Source organism: Mercenaria mercenaria, chromosome 4 (genome assembly GCF_021730395.1).
Source record: "Mercenaria mercenaria strain notata chromosome 4, MADL_Memer_1, whole genome shotgun sequence".
NCBI classification, from domain to species: Eukaryota; Metazoa; Mollusca; class Bivalvia; order Venerida; family Veneridae; genus Mercenaria; species Mercenaria mercenaria.
The window spans coordinates 5,994,463-6,013,805 of NC_069364.1; the positions used below are offsets into that span (position 1 = coordinate 5,994,463).

Genomic DNA, 19,343 nt, shown 5'->3' on the forward strand with positions numbered 1-19,343 from the left:
TGTTCAACTTTTTTCCCCAGCTCATATAAAAGACAGATTCAACATTCAGCAGGAAGAAAGATAAGCACATAGATGTGATAAAGATATAATTATATGTGCGACTTGTGAACAAATGCTGAAACAGAGGTCAAATATAATATATCTTGTGGTAGATAATACTTTGAAAATGGCTTTTTTTGATAAAATATCATAGCAAAGACAATGGTTTCTTTTGCTGGGATTTGATATTTAATTATGTCATGTTTTTAAACACTGATTATCAATTGTATAATTTCATTCCAATTTTCAAAAAAAAGTGATTAATAACATTTTTTTCATTAAATATTATGGCAAAAAACATTATCAAAAATAAAAAAATTAATTTCGCATTTACATATTTGAGTGACAAATTTAAGACTGGTTTTTGCTACATTTTGAGTTTGCTAGAGCAGAAAATACTCTATTTAACAACATAGTCTTTGCAATCATACAACATAAAAGGAAGTATCTGTGGAAATAAGATAAAATTTTGGTGGAAAACTGCATTCGATATGTTGAAGCTTGAAATTCTAGAAAAGAGTTCATAAAATTCATACCGTACTAAAAAATATCGTTTCCTCAATAAACAATATCGGTAACTGAAAAGGCATGCAAACATTTAGTAGATTATTTGAATGTAGATGCATCATAGTATGACCCAAGACAATGGCACTGAATTATACATGTATAAAATCTCGACTAGATTCTGTTTATAACTATTTTGTGATATAAAGACACTGAAATTTTCTTACTGAAATAGTCCTGCCTTTGTTCCTTTCAATCCCTTTCCTTTATCAAGACATTCAAAAGAACGACTCAGAACACTTTCTTCGTCTGAGTTAGAAGAATCAAAAGAGGTCCAAGCCTGAGATATTTTTTGCATCTCATATTTCGTCTTTAAATTACGTCTTAACACATGCACTAGATTAAGTCTGTTCACTTTTTTCGATAAAGAACAAATATCCAAGTTTCGTTTATTCGGACTAAATTCCAAGTTAAGATCATTTGCTGTAGAATATTTTTCAAATTTATGTCTTTTAACAGTTTCAAAGTTACGTCCCTTTAAAGTCAAATCACTTAACGTATTTGTCAAACAACGAATATGAGTTGGAGAGGAACTTGAACATCCAGAAACAGTACTGTTTATTCTGTGTACCATCACTACACGTAGTTTATGTTGTAAGTAATCAATGGCAACGACAATTTTAAATATATCCAAAAGGCATGAATTGTTTTTGTCTTTTAAAAGTACATAATTTCAAAATAATGTAAATACCAAAATTAGAATGGTATGTAGAAACAATATAATGTTATCATTATCAACTACGCTAAAAAAAAAAAATTATTTGTTTTTCTCAGTGTTTTGGGAACTAGCTAACTTGAATGTAGATGTGACAGAAACATTACAACAAATATTTACAAGAAATTTAAGTTTTTAATAAAAATTTCTTGTTTATCACTTATTCTATTCATGTATGTACAAAGTGATAAACTGATAAAAATGTTTTTCTTGTCTGATCAAATTTTTTCTAATAAAACATGTTATGTTTTGACATTTTTTTCCAATGTTAAAGACTGTCAAAAATGTCAGAAAACATGACTGGCATTTCTTATACAAAACACCTTATTTTTTTTTTTAATGCATATATTATAAAAAAAAAGCTGCAAACATTTAAGTGACTGTCTATTTTCATTTGAACAAGGCAGTCTGAACGACAGCTAAATCCCCCGCCACTGCTATGGATAGTAAAAGGGTAAACCTTTGATTTTAGCTATGACCTTGACCTTGAACTGACATGGCTGACTCATGAATACTGCACAATGTCTTGATGAGGTGATCATTTGACCCAAGTTTCATGAAAATCCTTCAAGGGGTTTAGGAGAAAGAGCTGAAACCTTTGACCTTCAGTTGTGACCTTGACCTTGAGTTGACATGGCTGACTCATGAGTTCTTGATGAGGTGATCATTTGACCCAAGTTTGATGAAAATCCTTCAAGGGGTTTAGGAGATACAGAGTGGACACCAAATGGAAGGCTCAAACCTTCTACCCTTAGTTGTGACCTTGACCTTGAGCTGGCATGGCTGACTCATAATTTCTGCATATCGTTTTGATGAGGTAATCATTTGACCCAAGTTTTATAAAATTCCTTCAAGGGGTTTAGGAGATATAGAGCGGACACGAAATGGAAGGCTCAAACCTTTGACCTTCAGTTGTGACCTTGACCTTGAGCCGACATGGCTGACTCATAAGTTCTGCACATCGTTTTGATGAGGTGATCGTTTGACCCAAGTTTGATGAAAATCCTTCAAGGGGTTTAGGAGATATAGAGCGGACACAAAATGGAAGGCTCAAACCTTTGACCCTAAGTTGTGACCTTGACCTTGAGCCAGCATGACTGACTCATGGGTTCTGCACATCATCTTGATGAGGTGATCATTTGACCCAAGTTTTAAAAAATTCCTTCAAGGGGTTTAAGAGATATAGAGCGGACACAAAATGGAAGGCTCAAACCTTTGACCCTGAGTTGTGACCTTAACCTTTAGCTGGCATGGCTGACTCATGGGTTCTGCACATCGTCTTGATGAGGTGATCATTTGACCCAAGTTTTATAAAATTCCTTCAAGGGGTTTAGGAGATATAGAGCAGACAAAATGGCAGGCTCAAACCTTTGACCTTGAGTTGTGACCTTGACCTTGAACTGACAAGGCTGACTCATGGGTTCTGCACATCGTCTTGATGAGGTGATCATTTGACCCAAGTTTGATGAAAATCCTTCAAGGGGTTTGGGAGATATGGAGCGGACACCAAAGTGTTACGGATGGAAGGACGGACGGAAGGACAGACGGAAGGACGGACGGAAGGACGGACGCAGACCATTCCTATAATCCCTCCGCCACAGCGGGGATTAATAATTACAACCAGAACTGTCTTTTGACAGTGCGCTCGACTATTCAAAGAATTGATGAAGGATGGAGTCAAAATATTACCAGATACTTTCAGACAAAAGAAAAAGAATAGATAAGACATTTAACAATGTACTTGTATTTGTGGATTTAGATTATAAGTCTTGCACTAAAATTATGGCAATGTGTGACCATGATGTTAAGCAAGTGTTCAAAGTTTCAAAGCCATATATCAAACAGTTTAGACAAAATATGGAATGGTATGCGAAACTTAACTAATCTCTATGTCAAAAAAGGGCCATAACTGAGCTATAGTCCTTGTCCTAGTTATGTAGTAGTCTTGCTTACATATGTAGACTATGATGGTGTAAACAAGTCGTCAAAGTTTCAAAGCTATATGACAATCAGGTTAGGCAAAACATGGACTGGTATGAAAAACTTTCCAAGTCCAAAAAAGGCCATAATACAGCCAAAATATTTGACAGAGTTATGTACTAATGTATACAGATGAAAATTATGATGATAAACAAGTGGTCAAAGTTTCAAAGCCACATGTCAAATAGTTTTGACAAAACGTAGACTTGTATGAAAACTGAACCAATTTCCAAGTCCAAAAAGGGCCATAATTTAGCCAAAATAGTTAACGAGTTATGTACTCTTGCCTACTGATGGAGATCATGATGATAAACAATTGTTTAAAGTTTCAAAGCCACATGTCAAATAGTTTTGACAAAACATGGACTTGTACAAAAACTGTACCAATTTCCAAGTCCAAAAAGGGACATAATTCAGCCAAAATAGTTAACAGAGTAATATATACTCCTTCCTACAAATAGAAACTGTTATGATAAACAAGTGATAAAAGTTTCAAAGCCATATGTCAAACACTTTACACAAAATGTGAACTGGTATGAAAAACTTAGACAATAGTTGTAAGTTAAAAGGGGCCATAATTCAGCCAAAATCCTTGATGGAGTTATGTACTCTTGCCTAAAACTGGACATGGTGATGGTACACAAATGTTGAAAGTTTCAAAGATTTATCTCAAAAGACTTTGTCAAAATGTGAACTGGTACGTAAAACTTAACTTTGGTGTGACTCCGATGCTGATGCCCACGCCATGGTGAGTAGGATAGCTCTATTTATTCTTCGAATAATCAAGCTAAAGAGAACTGGAAGCAAGCACAAGCCTTTACTGTAAAAGCCTGCCTTAGTGTTTATAGTATCTGCTAGGTCCATACAAAACTACATTCATCCTAACAAAGTAAGTCATCTGGTTTTATTTAGTTTTAGAGTGATAAGTTATAAAACAAGGCTGAAGACATGTTTATATTTTGGTGTCATTTAGTAATATTATTCAAGGCTACAAGTTTACTAAATGGATAAACGAAAGGTCATCTGTTTTCCAATATGATTTGATACTTTTTTTTAAAATTTTGTGCTGATTTTTTTTTTTTTTATTACTAATCATGTATTTTCAGATAAGTGAATGTTACTTCAACATATAAATGTAAATTTTAATTTAAGTTCAGAGCTAAAATTCTTTATAAATTACATGTTTCCCATTCAATGTTAAAATCTTTTGATATGGAAAAAAACGCTCTGGATATACTTTCACTTAAATGAATGAACTTTTAGAAGTTCAAATAATAAATTATTGAAACGAAATTCGTAAATTATTGATACAAGCGTGTCATCAAACTGATATCGCAATTTGTTTAAATCATTTCTGTTTGCGATTGCATGTCTTAGCACTTCAGTTAAAATCTATCGCAAACATTCCTTTTGTAAATGGAAAATATAGATCTTTCAATAACACCATTGATTGATTTTCAAGTAGTATATCTTGGCGTTCACTTTCTAATTTAATCCTTCATCGATTGAACTGTCTATGGCTTAAATGCCCGAAATCCGAGTATTAATTTTTGATAAGCTTTGTTTTCCACCTGGTAACTTCTCAACCTTACGTATGTTTTATATAACGTCTGATTTTGTAAATCTTTTAATTCGGTTGTAAGGATATACAACATCTTGTACCGAAACGTTAAAAAAGATTTGAAACCCAAAATAGCTATTTTAAACGGTTTAAAGAATTGATTAAAGAATTATGATTACTGTCAATCTAATTAATCATATAACAGTATAATACTATTACTCTGACATTAATACGTAATTTTCTATGGGTGTGCCTTCAATTCTATACGGACTTAACATGATTTTTAACAAAAAATTTCTACCTACTTGTTTACATAACTGTAAAATAAAGTTTAATTTGTATATAAAAATTACATCTTTAATGAGAAAACAAGAGACATATATTTAATATTATTTTTAATAAGGTACTCTGTTAGATCAGTAACTAATTTTTCTATCCATTTATTATTTCCATTACTTTACCTTTTAATTGGAACTTACTTTAATACTATTCATGAGATATCAGGAATACAATGATTGCTTTGATATGTTCCTACTTGTGTTCTTGTATCTAAATTCCTTTGTTGTTTTGGCTAGAATAGATACAATGAACAATAACTGAAATTAAACTTTACTGTTGACAGGGCTTATTCTCTTAATTATGAACATTTCTAGACCAGATGTGTCTCCAAGTTGGATTTTTGATAAAATAGAGAGGTTGTGTTTGATACTTGAATGAGGACACTTACAATATCAAGGATCTCATTCTTAATTACAATTAGTGTCAAAAGTATCAAAATTCAAAATATTACAAATTATGCACACTTATACAAAATGAAGTAGTAAAATTCAAAATCTGAATTTGTCAAGTTCTGATTTACATTTGGTGAGCAACTAGATTAAATTTATCAAAATTTTCTTGGAAAAACTTATTAATATGTATATTTATTTCACACACTTGTACAAGTACTGAGGTTGCAACCTCTCTAATATTACATTTAGCACAGCAAATATTAAAATTGCAAACTGTCGTATATTACATTTAGCTGAGTAAGTATTGGCTTTTATTACATTTAGCTCAACAGGTTTTGAAATCACAACCTCTCTTTACTAACATTAATTTATCACAACAGATTTTGAAATCACAGCCTCTGTTTAATTACATGTAACTCAGCAGGAGTTGAAAAAGCAACCTCTGTTTAATTACATTTAGCTCAACAGGTGTTGAAATAGCAACCTCTGTTTAATTACATTTAACTCAACAGGAGTTGAAATAGCAACCTCTGTTTAATTACATTTAGCTCAACAGGAGTTGAAATAGCAACCTCTGTTTAATTACATTGAGCGCAACAGGAGTTGAAATAGCAACCTCTGTTTAATTACATTTAGCTCAACAGGTGTTGAAATAGCAACCTCTGTTTAATTACATTTAACTCAACAGGTACTGAAATAGCAACCTCTGTTTAATTACATTTAGCTCAACAGGTACTGAAATAGCAACCTCTGTTTAATTACATTTAGCTCAACAGGTACTGAAATAGCAACCTCTGTTTAATTACATTTAGCCCAGCAAGTACTGAAATAGCAACCTCTCTAAGTTACATTTAGCCTAGCAAGTACTGAAAATGCAACCTCTCTATAATATGACATTTAGCACAGCAAGTACTGAAATAGCAACCTCTCTTTGATATTACATTTAGCACAGCAAGTACTGAAATACTGAAATCTCTCTATAGTATTACATTTAGCACAGCAGATATTGAAATTCCAACCTCTCTTTAATATTACATATAGCACAGCAAGTACTGAAATTGCAGCTTCTCTTTTATCGCATTTAGCAAGTACTGAAATCAATATTACATTTAGCACAGCATATTTCACAGCACAATTTCTCTTCACAGCAAGCACTGAAATTGCAACTTCTTGTGTTATTACATTTAACAGAGTAAAAGGTAAGATGTCAAGGGTGGAAAACCTGGAACTTTCTAACATTCAGCAGTTCTCAAGATAGATGCCCATTAGCATGACAAGAACAAAATGAAAACACTTCTGTCATACAAATAATTATTAATACCCACCCTGGTGAAGGTCCACGTGAAGAGACTCTCGAAACTGGGCGCGTGAACTGACCAACACTCTGACGGTCACTCCCTCCATCTTGCGAATATGACATTGGCCAGTTGGTGTTATTATCAAGCCCTCTTAGAATTGCTTGCAATTCCAGCGATTCTCGACTCTTGGAGACACGCATATTGCCCGAGTGATTGCTGCAAGAAAATAAGCAATAAACATTAACAGCAATACGTGGGCTGAGCGGGTAACTATTGTAACTGTATATAAATAAAGAACAAGATACAATAGTTTCGCGCTCAGCCCTATTATAGTTATCTGTCTGTCATTAATCTTGTGATTAACTCATAACTTCATAAAATGCCAGTAGAAAGCACTTATCTTAACAAGAAAACAAGATACAAGGACTTGCACATTTGTTTCATACGGGGTTTCATTTGTACCTGGATTTTTTACTAGTATTAATATGTGCTCCACAATAAACTTACAACTTCCCTGCGTGGACCAAAATTTTGTTTGTTTGTAAAATCGCCACACATGGTATAGATCTGTTATACCAAGGGATAATCAAATTGCAAAATCTATATCAGTAAAATGGTGGGAAAAAACTGGAAATTTCACAGTTATGATATCTTAATTGTTCTGTTTAGCATAAAATATTAATATTTCTAACTAATACTTTATCTAAACTCACATGGGATTTAAAGGCTCAGCTCTCAGTTTTCAAAACTGATTTCTATACCTCGGCTTTGTTTGAAGAGGAAGAAAGCATTAAGTTTGTATTTGATTTTTTGTATAAAATTCTATATTTGTACAAGGTAATAGGAAGTTCACTAATGAAATATTCCACTTTATACCCCACAGTTTGAAGTGTCAATATTAGCATGATTTTAGAGAACAGACGAAAAATTGATTCAAACAAGTTCTTGTTGAAACTATTCTTTCAAATTAGAGAACTACCTTATATACAAAGAAGTATCCCATTACTGCTTTATTAAAACGAATATTTATCAATTCCACAAATAATGTCTTTTTGATAGAAACTGTCTCTAAAACTACTATATATATTATGTACACATTAAGTTTGATATAAAATCTGTTTCAATATAAAAAGGTATAAAATGATCTTAAATGGTAAGCTTACAAATTTAATTTACCGGCTCTTGAAATTGTCTGAGCAAAAAATGTAAATTTATGGTCAAACTTGTAGTGTTGCACTAAACTACTTGTGGCAAACCTTTTTACACCATCAATTCATCACAAATCAGGATTTTTGCAACTTCACCCACCTCTATGTAGCTTAATGATATATATTCTTCTTTTTTTACATACTAGTAAATATTCTTGCTAAATCAACAAACATTTTTATTTATGGTAAAAAGATTTTGTATATCTTTAATTCTTTTCCCCCTGATTCTATTGATTTGGAAATTCAATTAAGTAGCGTTTTCACATGTAGTTCTTCTTAATTACAAGATATTTCATGACGACATTTCTGTCACGTTTGCTTTTGAATAGATTATTCTGTCCACTATTGAACGAAATCAGAATCGTGAAACTATTAACGTTAATTATGACTGCGATAAATTGTCCATTGTTGTTGTTGCTATGGAATCGAGTCTTCAGTGAAGTCCTAACGACAATCATTTCCTTGAACAGTGCCGATAAATAATTCAGGGATAATTGTTCTATTCTGATATTCTATTATTGTGTTTTCTAAACTGTTCATGCCATTCAGTCTTTAACGACTTGTTTATGACAATGTATTCTAAATATCAACACTGAACCTTTTTTTACAAGTGATAGAAAAATTCAACTAAAGGCAGTGTCATGAAAATATTCACAATTTGTCTTTTGTCTTTTAGGTTTTTTTGTATAACTGAAAAATAAATAAAAGTACCCCCAAATCATTGTTTTGTTGTTCGAAAAATTTTCCTAATTGCAAATGCTTTAAAACATATCACTTTTGGGTTGAACCACTTTTTTCCTTTTCTTTTGAACAATTTATAGTAAATATTGAAACAGACTATTGTCCAAAGTACTAAACAGATTACAGAATTAAGAGTGATCAAATTTTGTAAAACTTTCCTTAACATTACCAACATATTAAATTAAAATTATACCAATATACAAATATTGATCGTACATATTGATCTGGAAATATTTAGGTCTAACAAGGATCAGTTAACATTCTGAAGTCATAGAAAGAGTTCGTCATTTTTTTTTAATTTAGAAAATATTTTTATTTAATAGTGATTGTTAATACAAAGAAAAACCAACATGATTCAGTCAGTTCTAGGCAAAAAATATTTTAAAAAAGCTCGTATTATAAAATATGTCGGAAAGATGTCTATTATGTTAAAGTCGCAGTTAATGAGACTAGTGATGCTTTTAGCTGTACTTTATATGATACTCATAAAATATTAGCATAAATAATACTGATAAATGACTTGCAGTCATTGCTAGCTGTCTTACATATTTTGATATTGTTAGGCGTACCCTCCTTAACACTTACCCTGCTGAATTTCTATAATGAACTTGTCCATCTTTCAATTTGGACAGTACCATTAATTGTTAAAAGGGGTGCTTACCAAAACAATACTGACCAAATGGCAAACAGTGCAGATATTGATCAGACTGCATGGATGTGCAGGCTGATCAAAATCTACACTGGTCGCAAAGGCAGAATCAGTTGTGTCAAGTATGATAAGGGTTAACAAATTTTGGAAAAACAGTCATAAATGATACAATTTACTAACAATTCCCCTCCCCTGTGAAAAAGGTTAATGAACTTCATGAATTTATTCATGAATTTGTAAGAATTCATGAATTATCAAAAAAGTTCATGAACTACAAGGAAAAGTTTACTTACTTAAATTCATGAAGTCTCAAGTTCAAGAATATTACTTTCATTTCATGAACTTGTAAATGTACTTCATGAACATTTCAGAAAATCCATTAAATAATTTGAGAAATTCCTGAACTTAAAAATGAAATTTAGATAATGATTGAAATTGTGATTCAGGAACTATGGGGTTATGACCCTGTAAAAAATGTTCTAGAACTTGTATTAAGTTCTTGAAATTCAATAATTTATGGATTCCTAAACTGTTCATTAAAACAATAAATTTTTAAATGTCATGTCTTACACGAAGCAAAGCTAGTCTGATCAATCTGGTTATAAATGTAAAATTCAATGTTTAACTTATATGTATCTTTATCAGCTGAACTTCTATGTTGTCCAATCACTAGTTAAGACCAAAATTTTTCAGAAAAGGTTCATTAAAAGTACTAAAATTCAAAACCTTTTTCTAGTTCAGTGTAACCAGTTCTTGAACCCAATGTGAGTTTCTAAACTGTTCATTCATTAAACATAAAACTTAGGTTTATTACCTTTTACAATAAATGAATAAGTTCATGAACTTTTCATGAATGTTCATGAACATTATGAACATCATAATGTCACCTGATCAGTTTCCATTATTTTGTTGCATGCTGGGAAATGTTTTGCACATGTGATTCAGCAGATTTTGAGAAGTTTGTGCAGCAAATAAGAAGGAAATAATTATCATACTACAGTTAGGAATGGTTTAAAAGGAACATGAGTATGCTGAAAATCAAATAAGTAATTATGGTGTTGTCCTAAATCGTTCATTTAAAAAAAATAAAATCCTTTTAAAATGTCACGTTTTCACGACCCTCAAGCAAAGCTAGAATCTGATTTTCAATCTTGAGATTAAAGTAAATTATATATTGTTTAACTTAATGTTTTGTATTTTATACAGCAATTGTTTACTTCTTATTATGCTCCCAATCCCACTCTAGTTTACTGTTTTACTCAACATGTCATTTGTCGAGGGTAGAAAATGTCATTGTCACAGTGACTCAGCAGAGACTAAAAAAAAAACAGTCTCTGGCCAGGCTAATTGAAAACACTTTGACCTACAGGATTTTTTCTTGTCTCAAGCTCTACCGAAATTGTTAAAAGAATTCCATTACATGCAGATCTCTCAGGTTTCATAGTGTTACACTCCTACCAGGTTTCCTTGACTAGTTCATGAACTTATTCATGAATAAGTTCATGAACTTTTTTCTGTCTTTTTTTACAAAAATAATTCGTGAATAAATATTCATGAAAATCAAAATTTATGTATCATGAATTTCAATATTCATGAACTAGTTCATGAATTAAAATTCATGAATAAATATTCATGAGAATCAAAATTTATGTTTCATGAATTTCAATATTATTTTTAATTCATGAACAAGTTCATGAATATCGAAATTCATGAAACATTAATTTTGATTCTCATTGAATTCTCATTTCAATATTCAATAAAAATTCATGAAAATCAAAATTTATGTTTCATGAATTTCAGTATTCATGAATTAAAATTCATGAAAATCAAAATTTATGTTTCATGAATTTCAATATCCATGAATTTGTTCATGAATTAAAATTCATGAATAAATATTCATGAGAATCAAAATTTATGTTTCATGAATTTCAATTTGCATGAACTTGTTCATGTATTATTTTTAATTCATGAACAAGTTTATGAATATCGAAATTCATGAAACATAAATTTTGATTCTCATGAATATTTATTCATGAACTATTTCATGAATTTGTTCATGAACCTTTTTCACAGGGGTTAAATAAATTCCTTCACAGTATCAAAGAAATTAAAATTAAGGTTACCATTGTGTCATATCTCAATGTATCAGATAGAATATTAATCAATCAGTATCCACATATCAATGTTTTAGTACTCATCTAATGTTTTCTGTTTATAAATAGAAGGAAATTAAGGCAACCAATACCATGACTTTTTTTTTTATCTTAATATTGATCTAGAAACAAAATCAAAGATCTGGCCAGAGATGGTCTCAACATGCATTGTTTCTTGTCAGTGATCTCTAAGTTACTGTATTTATCAAAGGGCCCTTAAGATGATGTTTTATCAGCAATAAGTGTTATGATAAATAAACCATTATAATCTCAATCAAACACGAACTGTCAGCTTTTCAATATCTTTAAATTCCATGATAAACATAAGGCAAAACTGCCAGCAAGTTCATTTTTCTATGTAAATATATTTTGCATGATAATTGAAGATTTCCCAAGAGGTTTTAATCACATTTCAAACAGTTGGAATACATAAATCAATAAAACGTTATTAGGCAATATTTTGCTTATTTAATCAAACTTAGTTTGACCTCATGAAGGATATCTTCACATATTTGAATTTGAAAATTTTAATTATCAAAAAAGACGCAATAACAGAAGCATTAAAATTCTAAATTTTAAGAAATATATCTTTAAACTGCCAAGAAGCATGCTTTCTTGTGTGTTTTCTTACAATTATATATGTTTACCACAACATTTTTTCATGTTTATATTGTGTTATATACAGTTATAGACATGACAAATATAACTTGTGTTTATTACAGTGGACATCTGTAGTATTTTTTTTACCTAAAATGTACAAAATTGATTTTCTGATTTAGATCCACTTAACAGAAAATAATATATTTTTTCACTGCTTTTTACCTAGCACTAGATTTAAGATCCCTGAGGTAGTTGTTTAAATCTCCACCAGGCTGTACATTAGAGTCGATGCCAGTGGTCTCAAATCCTTCGTCTACTTTGTGTAGGAACTTCAGGAAAGCTTTATTCTTGGCATCAGAGACACTGGTGTGTTCATGGTCATAATCCTTTAAAGAAAAACGTACATGTTTAATTTAAACTTAAGCAAGATGTCAATAAAAGAAAATTATTCATTAACACTCTGGTCCAGAAAAATAGTGAACTTAATCATTTAAATTTTCATTAAAGATATTGTGAAATATGAAAGTTGTAGATCTGGTGTGATGAAATTTAGATCTTCCCTGTAAATTCCTTATACTTGCTAGGTTAAATTTATGTCCTAACCTTTCATGATGGGTAGCAGTGGCCAATGTAGATTTAAGTCCAAACCTTAACTTATATAATAATTCTCAAGGCTACTGCAACTGGATGAAGGCCACTATCTATAAACAAAAACTCTGTTGTTATCCTGACACTCTACATCTGAACAAAAGCAAAGAAGCTCACCTGGTCACCAAATTGTAGTACAGACATTGCTAGACGTTCCATTGTTCCAAGTTTCAAACTCAAGTCAATAAGTTCTTGCCCATTAGGCCTTTTTATCTCAACATATTTTGGCTTTAAAGCGTAACCATCTTCTTTTACATCATTATCATCATCTTCATCATCATCTTCCAAATCATCAGGTCCAACGTAAAGCTGAAGTGCACCTTTTCTAGTTGTATATGTTTTTGGAAGCGGTATGCCATCCAGTGTTGGCTCACGGCTGCGTTTGGCTGTAGCCCAGGACATGGCAGTGGATCTGCCAGAGCGGGAACCAACTGTGATCCCATGAATGTGTGACTCATGATCTATTTCTGGGAAGGAGAATTCATGGTGGTCATGTGCCTGAAATAACAAATAGAATGTGTTATTTAATATAAAAGTCAGCATTCATTCATTTTTAAGCATTTATTGTATTTTTGTATTAAACATTATTGCATACAAGGTGGTATACAGTGTGTCTTAGATTCATAATGCTGAACCAACCATAACTGGATGAAAATTGTGCTAAGAGGATTTGTTTGTTTGCTCGGGGTTTAACGCCATTTTTCAACAGTATTTCAGTTAACCAGTGACCCTGGATTCTGTACCAGTACAAACCTGTTCTCTGAAAGTAACTGCCAACTTCCCCACATGAATCAGAGGTGGAGGACGAATGATTTCAGACACAATGTTATTTATCAAATCGTCATGGAGAACATACAGCCTGCCCGGGGATCGAACTCGCTTCCCCGCGATCCATAGATCTGCACTCTCCCTAATAAGCTAAGCGGGCTGGTGCGGTGCTAAGAGCAAGACAGTCATCATCTATATATTGTGTGAAGTTCATTTTACTTCACTTTGAATTCCATTTTATTGTTTTCAATGAAATACTGCGTGTTCTTGCAATACTAATGTGTGAGACAATTTATTACTTGCTGATCAAAGCATTTGTTAAAAAGACTTATCTGAAGGACTTTGATTATATTTAATATATTTCACTTCCCATAGCTAACTGTGAACCTGTGGACATTAAAACTTCATCATTTTTTTTCTAACGTCAAATAGCTATACATTGTTACAATTTGTTAGAATCTCAAGACAAGTTTTCATCTTTAATATATTAATTCATTTAATGCAGACTTAAAGAAAACTACTTTTGGGATAATTGAAAACTAACTCAGAGTATTTAAGTCCAACAAATATATTTGAAATTTCACCAAATATATTATGCAAAAAAAGATAGAAATGTTCAATACACTTATAATAATTATGGCTTCTATTTTTTGCTACTTTATGTGTAGTGTAAACTGGGAGACACTGAATGAAGTTTTCAAGCATTTTCAACACATTTCCAGTATTAACAAGTTAATACACAAAACATATTATATAACTAATATGTATAACTTCTGTTCAGTCTCCCTGTTGAAACACTAGTACAAACAACAAGGAACATAACCAAAAGATCAACTTAATGTATTCAGTACAGATTATAATGTTAACTGGAATAAAGCTGGTTTAATCCATTGGAACAAACTTCTTCTACCAGGGGAATTTCTCTTTTGGGCTTAACAAATTGATTGTTTGTTTGGGGCTACATCTCCAAAATTTGTAGGAAGGCCCTTACGAAAATGAAATATGGAAACAAGCTGGCATTAAGCTGCAAGGTAACTGTCAATGATCTGGCAACAGTCTGTCAAAAAAAAAGGTAACTGGAAATAATCTGACTCCTATATGGAACAAACTTCCAAGAAAAAAAGTTTAGCTGAAAATAATATGGACACTATTTCCATATTATTTCCAGTTCTGGGAATAATCTGCAAACTATATGACAAAAATGGCTCATAACAATCAGCATGTAAACAACTGACAATATTGTCAGCTTGTTTCCAGTGTCTGGAAAAATCTGGCAGGAAAATGGCAAGAAATGGAAATAAAAAACATAATTTCTATAATCGAATTGAATGAGTACTGAGATACCAGCTGCATACAAAAACTTAAGCAAAAAATGCTATGTGGAAAAACGGGGCTTAATTTTGGAAAAAAGTATAGTTATGGGACCTGCTTAGTACATGTCAGGTCATGACATTGAACAAGTGTGTAATTATTTCAGTCTATAATTTTGTAAAAAAAAAAAAAAAAAAAAAAAAAAACAGAAAGAAAACATAGGGTCATGTCCAATAACTTCTATTCTTTGAATAATCGAGATAAAAATTAAATAAGTGACAATACTGTATGGATTGGCTGTCTGTCTGACAGAAACATTGGATATAAAGTTACTCAGAGCAGATTCTGACAATGCACTGGCTACACAATGGCAATACACTGGCAATATACCCATCTTTGCAACTTTCACAGCAAAACAAATATTACAAGACACCTTATCAAAATGGCCAAGTGTTGCATTTTTCCCTCCAAACTATTTTCAGTTTTCAATAGTTTTCCAGCACTGATGGGCACATTGTAAAGGTACTTTTTCATTCATTTTACAGTTACTTGTTTTCATTGTAACACAGATTATGTCCGCAACAAGTATTTTTGCTAAAACAGATACAGAAATTTTAAAAGTCATGTATTTCGCTACCCTGTAAAATTAATTTGCAGATTTACCATAATCTTGTCAAATTTCCATTGTGTTTCAATATTATATTATTGATAACTGAAATATTGCAATCTGAATTTGTATTAAAATTGAGTCACAAGCAAATGAAGGTTTTAAGTCACATTAAAATTTTATTAAACATTAATAAGGATAAATAGAAAAAAATATAACTGACACTAAAACTGGAAACAAACTTCCCATACACTGACAATGCTATGACATACAATGGAATAAGACCAATTTTCCTAGGGGGAAATAAAAAAATTAGTAACATGAGTAGTAAAGGGATATTGGGATACTAGTCCATCTTTAGCTATCAGTAGGTACAGAGCAGCATCTACGATCATGGGGTCGCGAGTTCGATCTTAGGACGGGGCTATGTTCTCCGTGACTATTTGATAAATGACATTGTGTCTGAAATCATTAGTCATCCAACTCTGATTCATGTGGGGAAGTTGGCAGTTACTTACAGAGAACAGGTTTTACTGGTACAGAATTCAGGAACCACTGGTAGGTTAACTGCCCCCTGTTACATGACTGAAATACTGTTGAAAAACAGCATTAAACCCAAAACAACAAACAAAAACTAGTCCATCTGCAACACTAATGTATACCCACTGTACATGACTGAAATACTGTTGAAAAAACGGCTTAAAACCCAAAACAAAAAAAACACTCATGTATAAGTGCTCATAACTTTGTACTGCATAAGGAATTTAGTTAAAACTTTAAATAATGATTCCAGTTTGCTAAAGGTTTCTCTTGTCCATGTAAGATGAGCCTGGCATGTTGTGACTGACTATACACTGACAATACATGACAACACACTGGCAATATGCCAGTGGTGTTGTCAGAAAAAATATTTCCAGTTGACTGGTGTGCACTGACAATACAAGGCAACAGACTGGAAAGTCCAAAAAGCCGCTTGTTGTCAGTTGTGTATCCAGTGTGTTGCAGATTGACATTGCATACAGTTTGTTGCCAGATTGTTGTCAGTGTTTATTTCCAGATACCTTTAAATAATTTAGCTCCTTCAAATAGTTTATATGAAAAATCAATGAAATTTTGTTAAAACGTCATTACAAACATCACTGACAAAAACTGTATATAAACTGACAGCAGACTGGAAGTTAAATTTTACAGCTGGTTTTCAGGTCTGGAAATCAGCTGACAAGCACATGGACACATGATGGTTATTAAGTGGCAACACACTGGATCAGTTTATTGTCAGCTCTGGAAATAGGCTGGCAAGTAACTGGATTTTAGAGTATTATTGACTGGAAACACACTGGACATAAACTGACCACACACTGACAATAGGGAAGGTTTTTCATAAGGGGGTAGTTACAGGTATTTTTGATAGGACATCAGGATTGTCAATGTTGCATAGGTCAGGTTCTTAGTGTTGCAGTTTATAAATAGAAAACGTAAGAGATTGTATTAAGTGTCCCCTGTAAAACTCTATTCTGGCTATTTAAACTTTTGAAAACGGAATAAAATCTCTTGGGTTGGGTTTAGCGGCCTTAAAAACAACAACACTTTTTTAGCCAACTATTTCAAACAACTGTGTCTACGAATGAACTATCTGTATAAAATTGATAATTTCTTGTTTTTGCAGATATCAAATTATTCTAATTCAGCAGGATCTGGGAAACATAAAAGGAAGAATCTTTAGGAGTCATTCTCTGAAGGAAATTAAATCACAGTGTCAAAAACCAAAAAAAATGACTGCTTTATATTAAATTTATAATCATATTAAAGAATATGGGAAATTCTTTTTGAATCATACAGAAAATGTGCAATTCTAAATTAATGTCACCCTAAATCTCCAAATTTATATTATAAATTCGATTTGATTTAATTCTATACCGAAATATGTTTAAGAACAATAACACAACCTAGGTAGGATCTCCTGTAATTTTTATTTTGAAAACTCAGTGGTTGTTAAGCATAAATTATGAAATCGGAAAATTAAAACAAGTGAAAGTGTAAGTACAGATTTTAAACAATTTATGTGTCATGGGGTAATGACTATGACTCCACTGTTTTGACCTGTTTCACTAATATACAAATATAACCCATTCACCATTGAACAACCATAATGCACTTTTTCAATAATGACATACTTTTCTTAATCTTAGTAATACGATCGTCGCTCCTTTCAATTTGCCATACAAACATGTATAAAGTTATGTAGTCTTTGCAGTAAATTCAATAATATTTATCACATATATGTAACAGAAAATAATGCTTTAATGGTATACAATGTTTAATCCTTGTTTTTAAGACTAACAAGATCTTTATTTCATCTGTGTTTCATAAAACCTTTGTTAGTATTTTAAACACTAAATATTATGTAAAACTCAGTCTAAATACATGTACACACAAAATTTACATACAATAACTGAAGAAAAAAATAATGAAAGAATACTCTCACAGTTTCATAAAGTTGAAACAAAAAGGAATATTGTTAAACATCATATTAGGTTACACAGCATTTTCTTTTGTATTTGTACCAAACTGATGTAAATCTATTGGTACTTTATATTACATGCCTAGACATCATAGTATAAAGTTGTTTTGTTTTTTTCATCTACATTTATACAGTAAGAAAGTTTATTAAATTCATCATTATTGATTTATATAATGTAGAGCTATGTCATATTCTGTAAAATTATTATTTTCCTGTGTTTATGAAAAATCAAAATGCCTTCCTCATTTGGCTTATCTGGGCAGCATCTTTTATCAAGTGATATTTTACAAAGATCTATAAAAATAAATTTTTTTTATTTTATACCTATATAAATTCTGTAAAAAATCGGCTTGTATTTCACAATTAAATATGAACAGAGAGACAAAAAATTCCGTATTGTACCTTTAAATTCCGTTATTGTACCTTCCGTATTGTATTGCTGCCCGGGCTATTTTCATTAATATGCATTGATCCGACACATTACTATAATCAGCGCACATAAAAACTTCACTAAGTTCTATTTAATATCGATAAACATTGAAGATTTCGTTCAAGAACAAAACAAGAATCAAAATGGTAAAGGTATATAATAAAAGGGTCATTATAACAGTAGCTAGATCTTGGACTTTGTATTCAGCTCTCGTGGATTTTGCAAGGTCGGATCACACTCGGCACTTGCGCGCCTCGTGAGATCCGATCTGGCAAAATCCACTCGAGCCGAATACTGCATCCCAGATCAAGCTACTGTTATAATAACCCTATTATATTTCTTTGTGTTTTATAACTGCCTTTGACACTATATACTAAATACCAGAATCTACAAATTATAAAGAGTTTAACTGTTATTTATTTTTTTTTATATTATGATATCACATGGATATGAACAAGACACCAATACCTTTTTCTCTCCAAAATATGGATCAACATATCCAGCTGTCCACGACCCATATCCTTTACTCAGCTGACTGAACATTACTATAGCTCCTAATATTTATTTCATTAATTATTTTTAAGGTTTAAATATTATCTGTGAATGTTAAATCTACACATCCAAATTTTCATGTTTCTATTCCATTCAAATGTTTGTTGAAATTTTAAGAAAACATTACGCCTAACTTAATCCGATTCACCTGTATTAATTGAAATTAATTTGGCACGTGCCACAGTAAACAAACTCCATTGAAGTTTGCCGCTCAACTAAGGACAACAAATTTGGAGTTTCCCAAAGGTACCACAGGTAGAAAAGGTT

General features: G+C 31.7%; 1 protein-coding gene across 10 annotated transcripts in view; it reads right to left on the reverse strand.

Moving 5' to 3' along the window:
- The window catches only part of LOC123550900 (calponin homology domain-containing protein DDB_G0272472-like), a 61,373-nt gene extending 42,067 nt beyond the window's left edge, over positions 1 to 19,306 (reverse strand). For 8 of the 10 annotated variants that reach the window (XM_053540274.1, XM_053540273.1, XM_045339377.2 and 5 more), the window contains exons 1-5: positions 18,993 to 19,306; positions 13,005 to 13,385; positions 12,462 to 12,625; positions 6,916 to 7,104; positions 576 to 617 (exon numbers count right to left, since the gene is read on the reverse strand). In XM_053540274.1, coding sequence (XP_053396249.1) covers positions 576 to 617; positions 6,916 to 7,104; positions 12,462 to 12,625; positions 13,005 to 13,385; positions 18,993 to 19,067 — 851 coding nt within the window. In that variant the 5' untranslated portion in view covers positions 19,068 to 19,306. The remainder of the gene's footprint in view (positions 1 to 575; positions 618 to 6,915; positions 7,105 to 12,461; positions 12,626 to 13,004; positions 13,386 to 18,992) is intronic. The other 2 variants (XM_053540275.1, XM_053540269.1) reach the window with 1 other exon arrangement.
- Between the last annotated feature and the right edge of the window lie 37 nt (positions 19,307 to 19,343).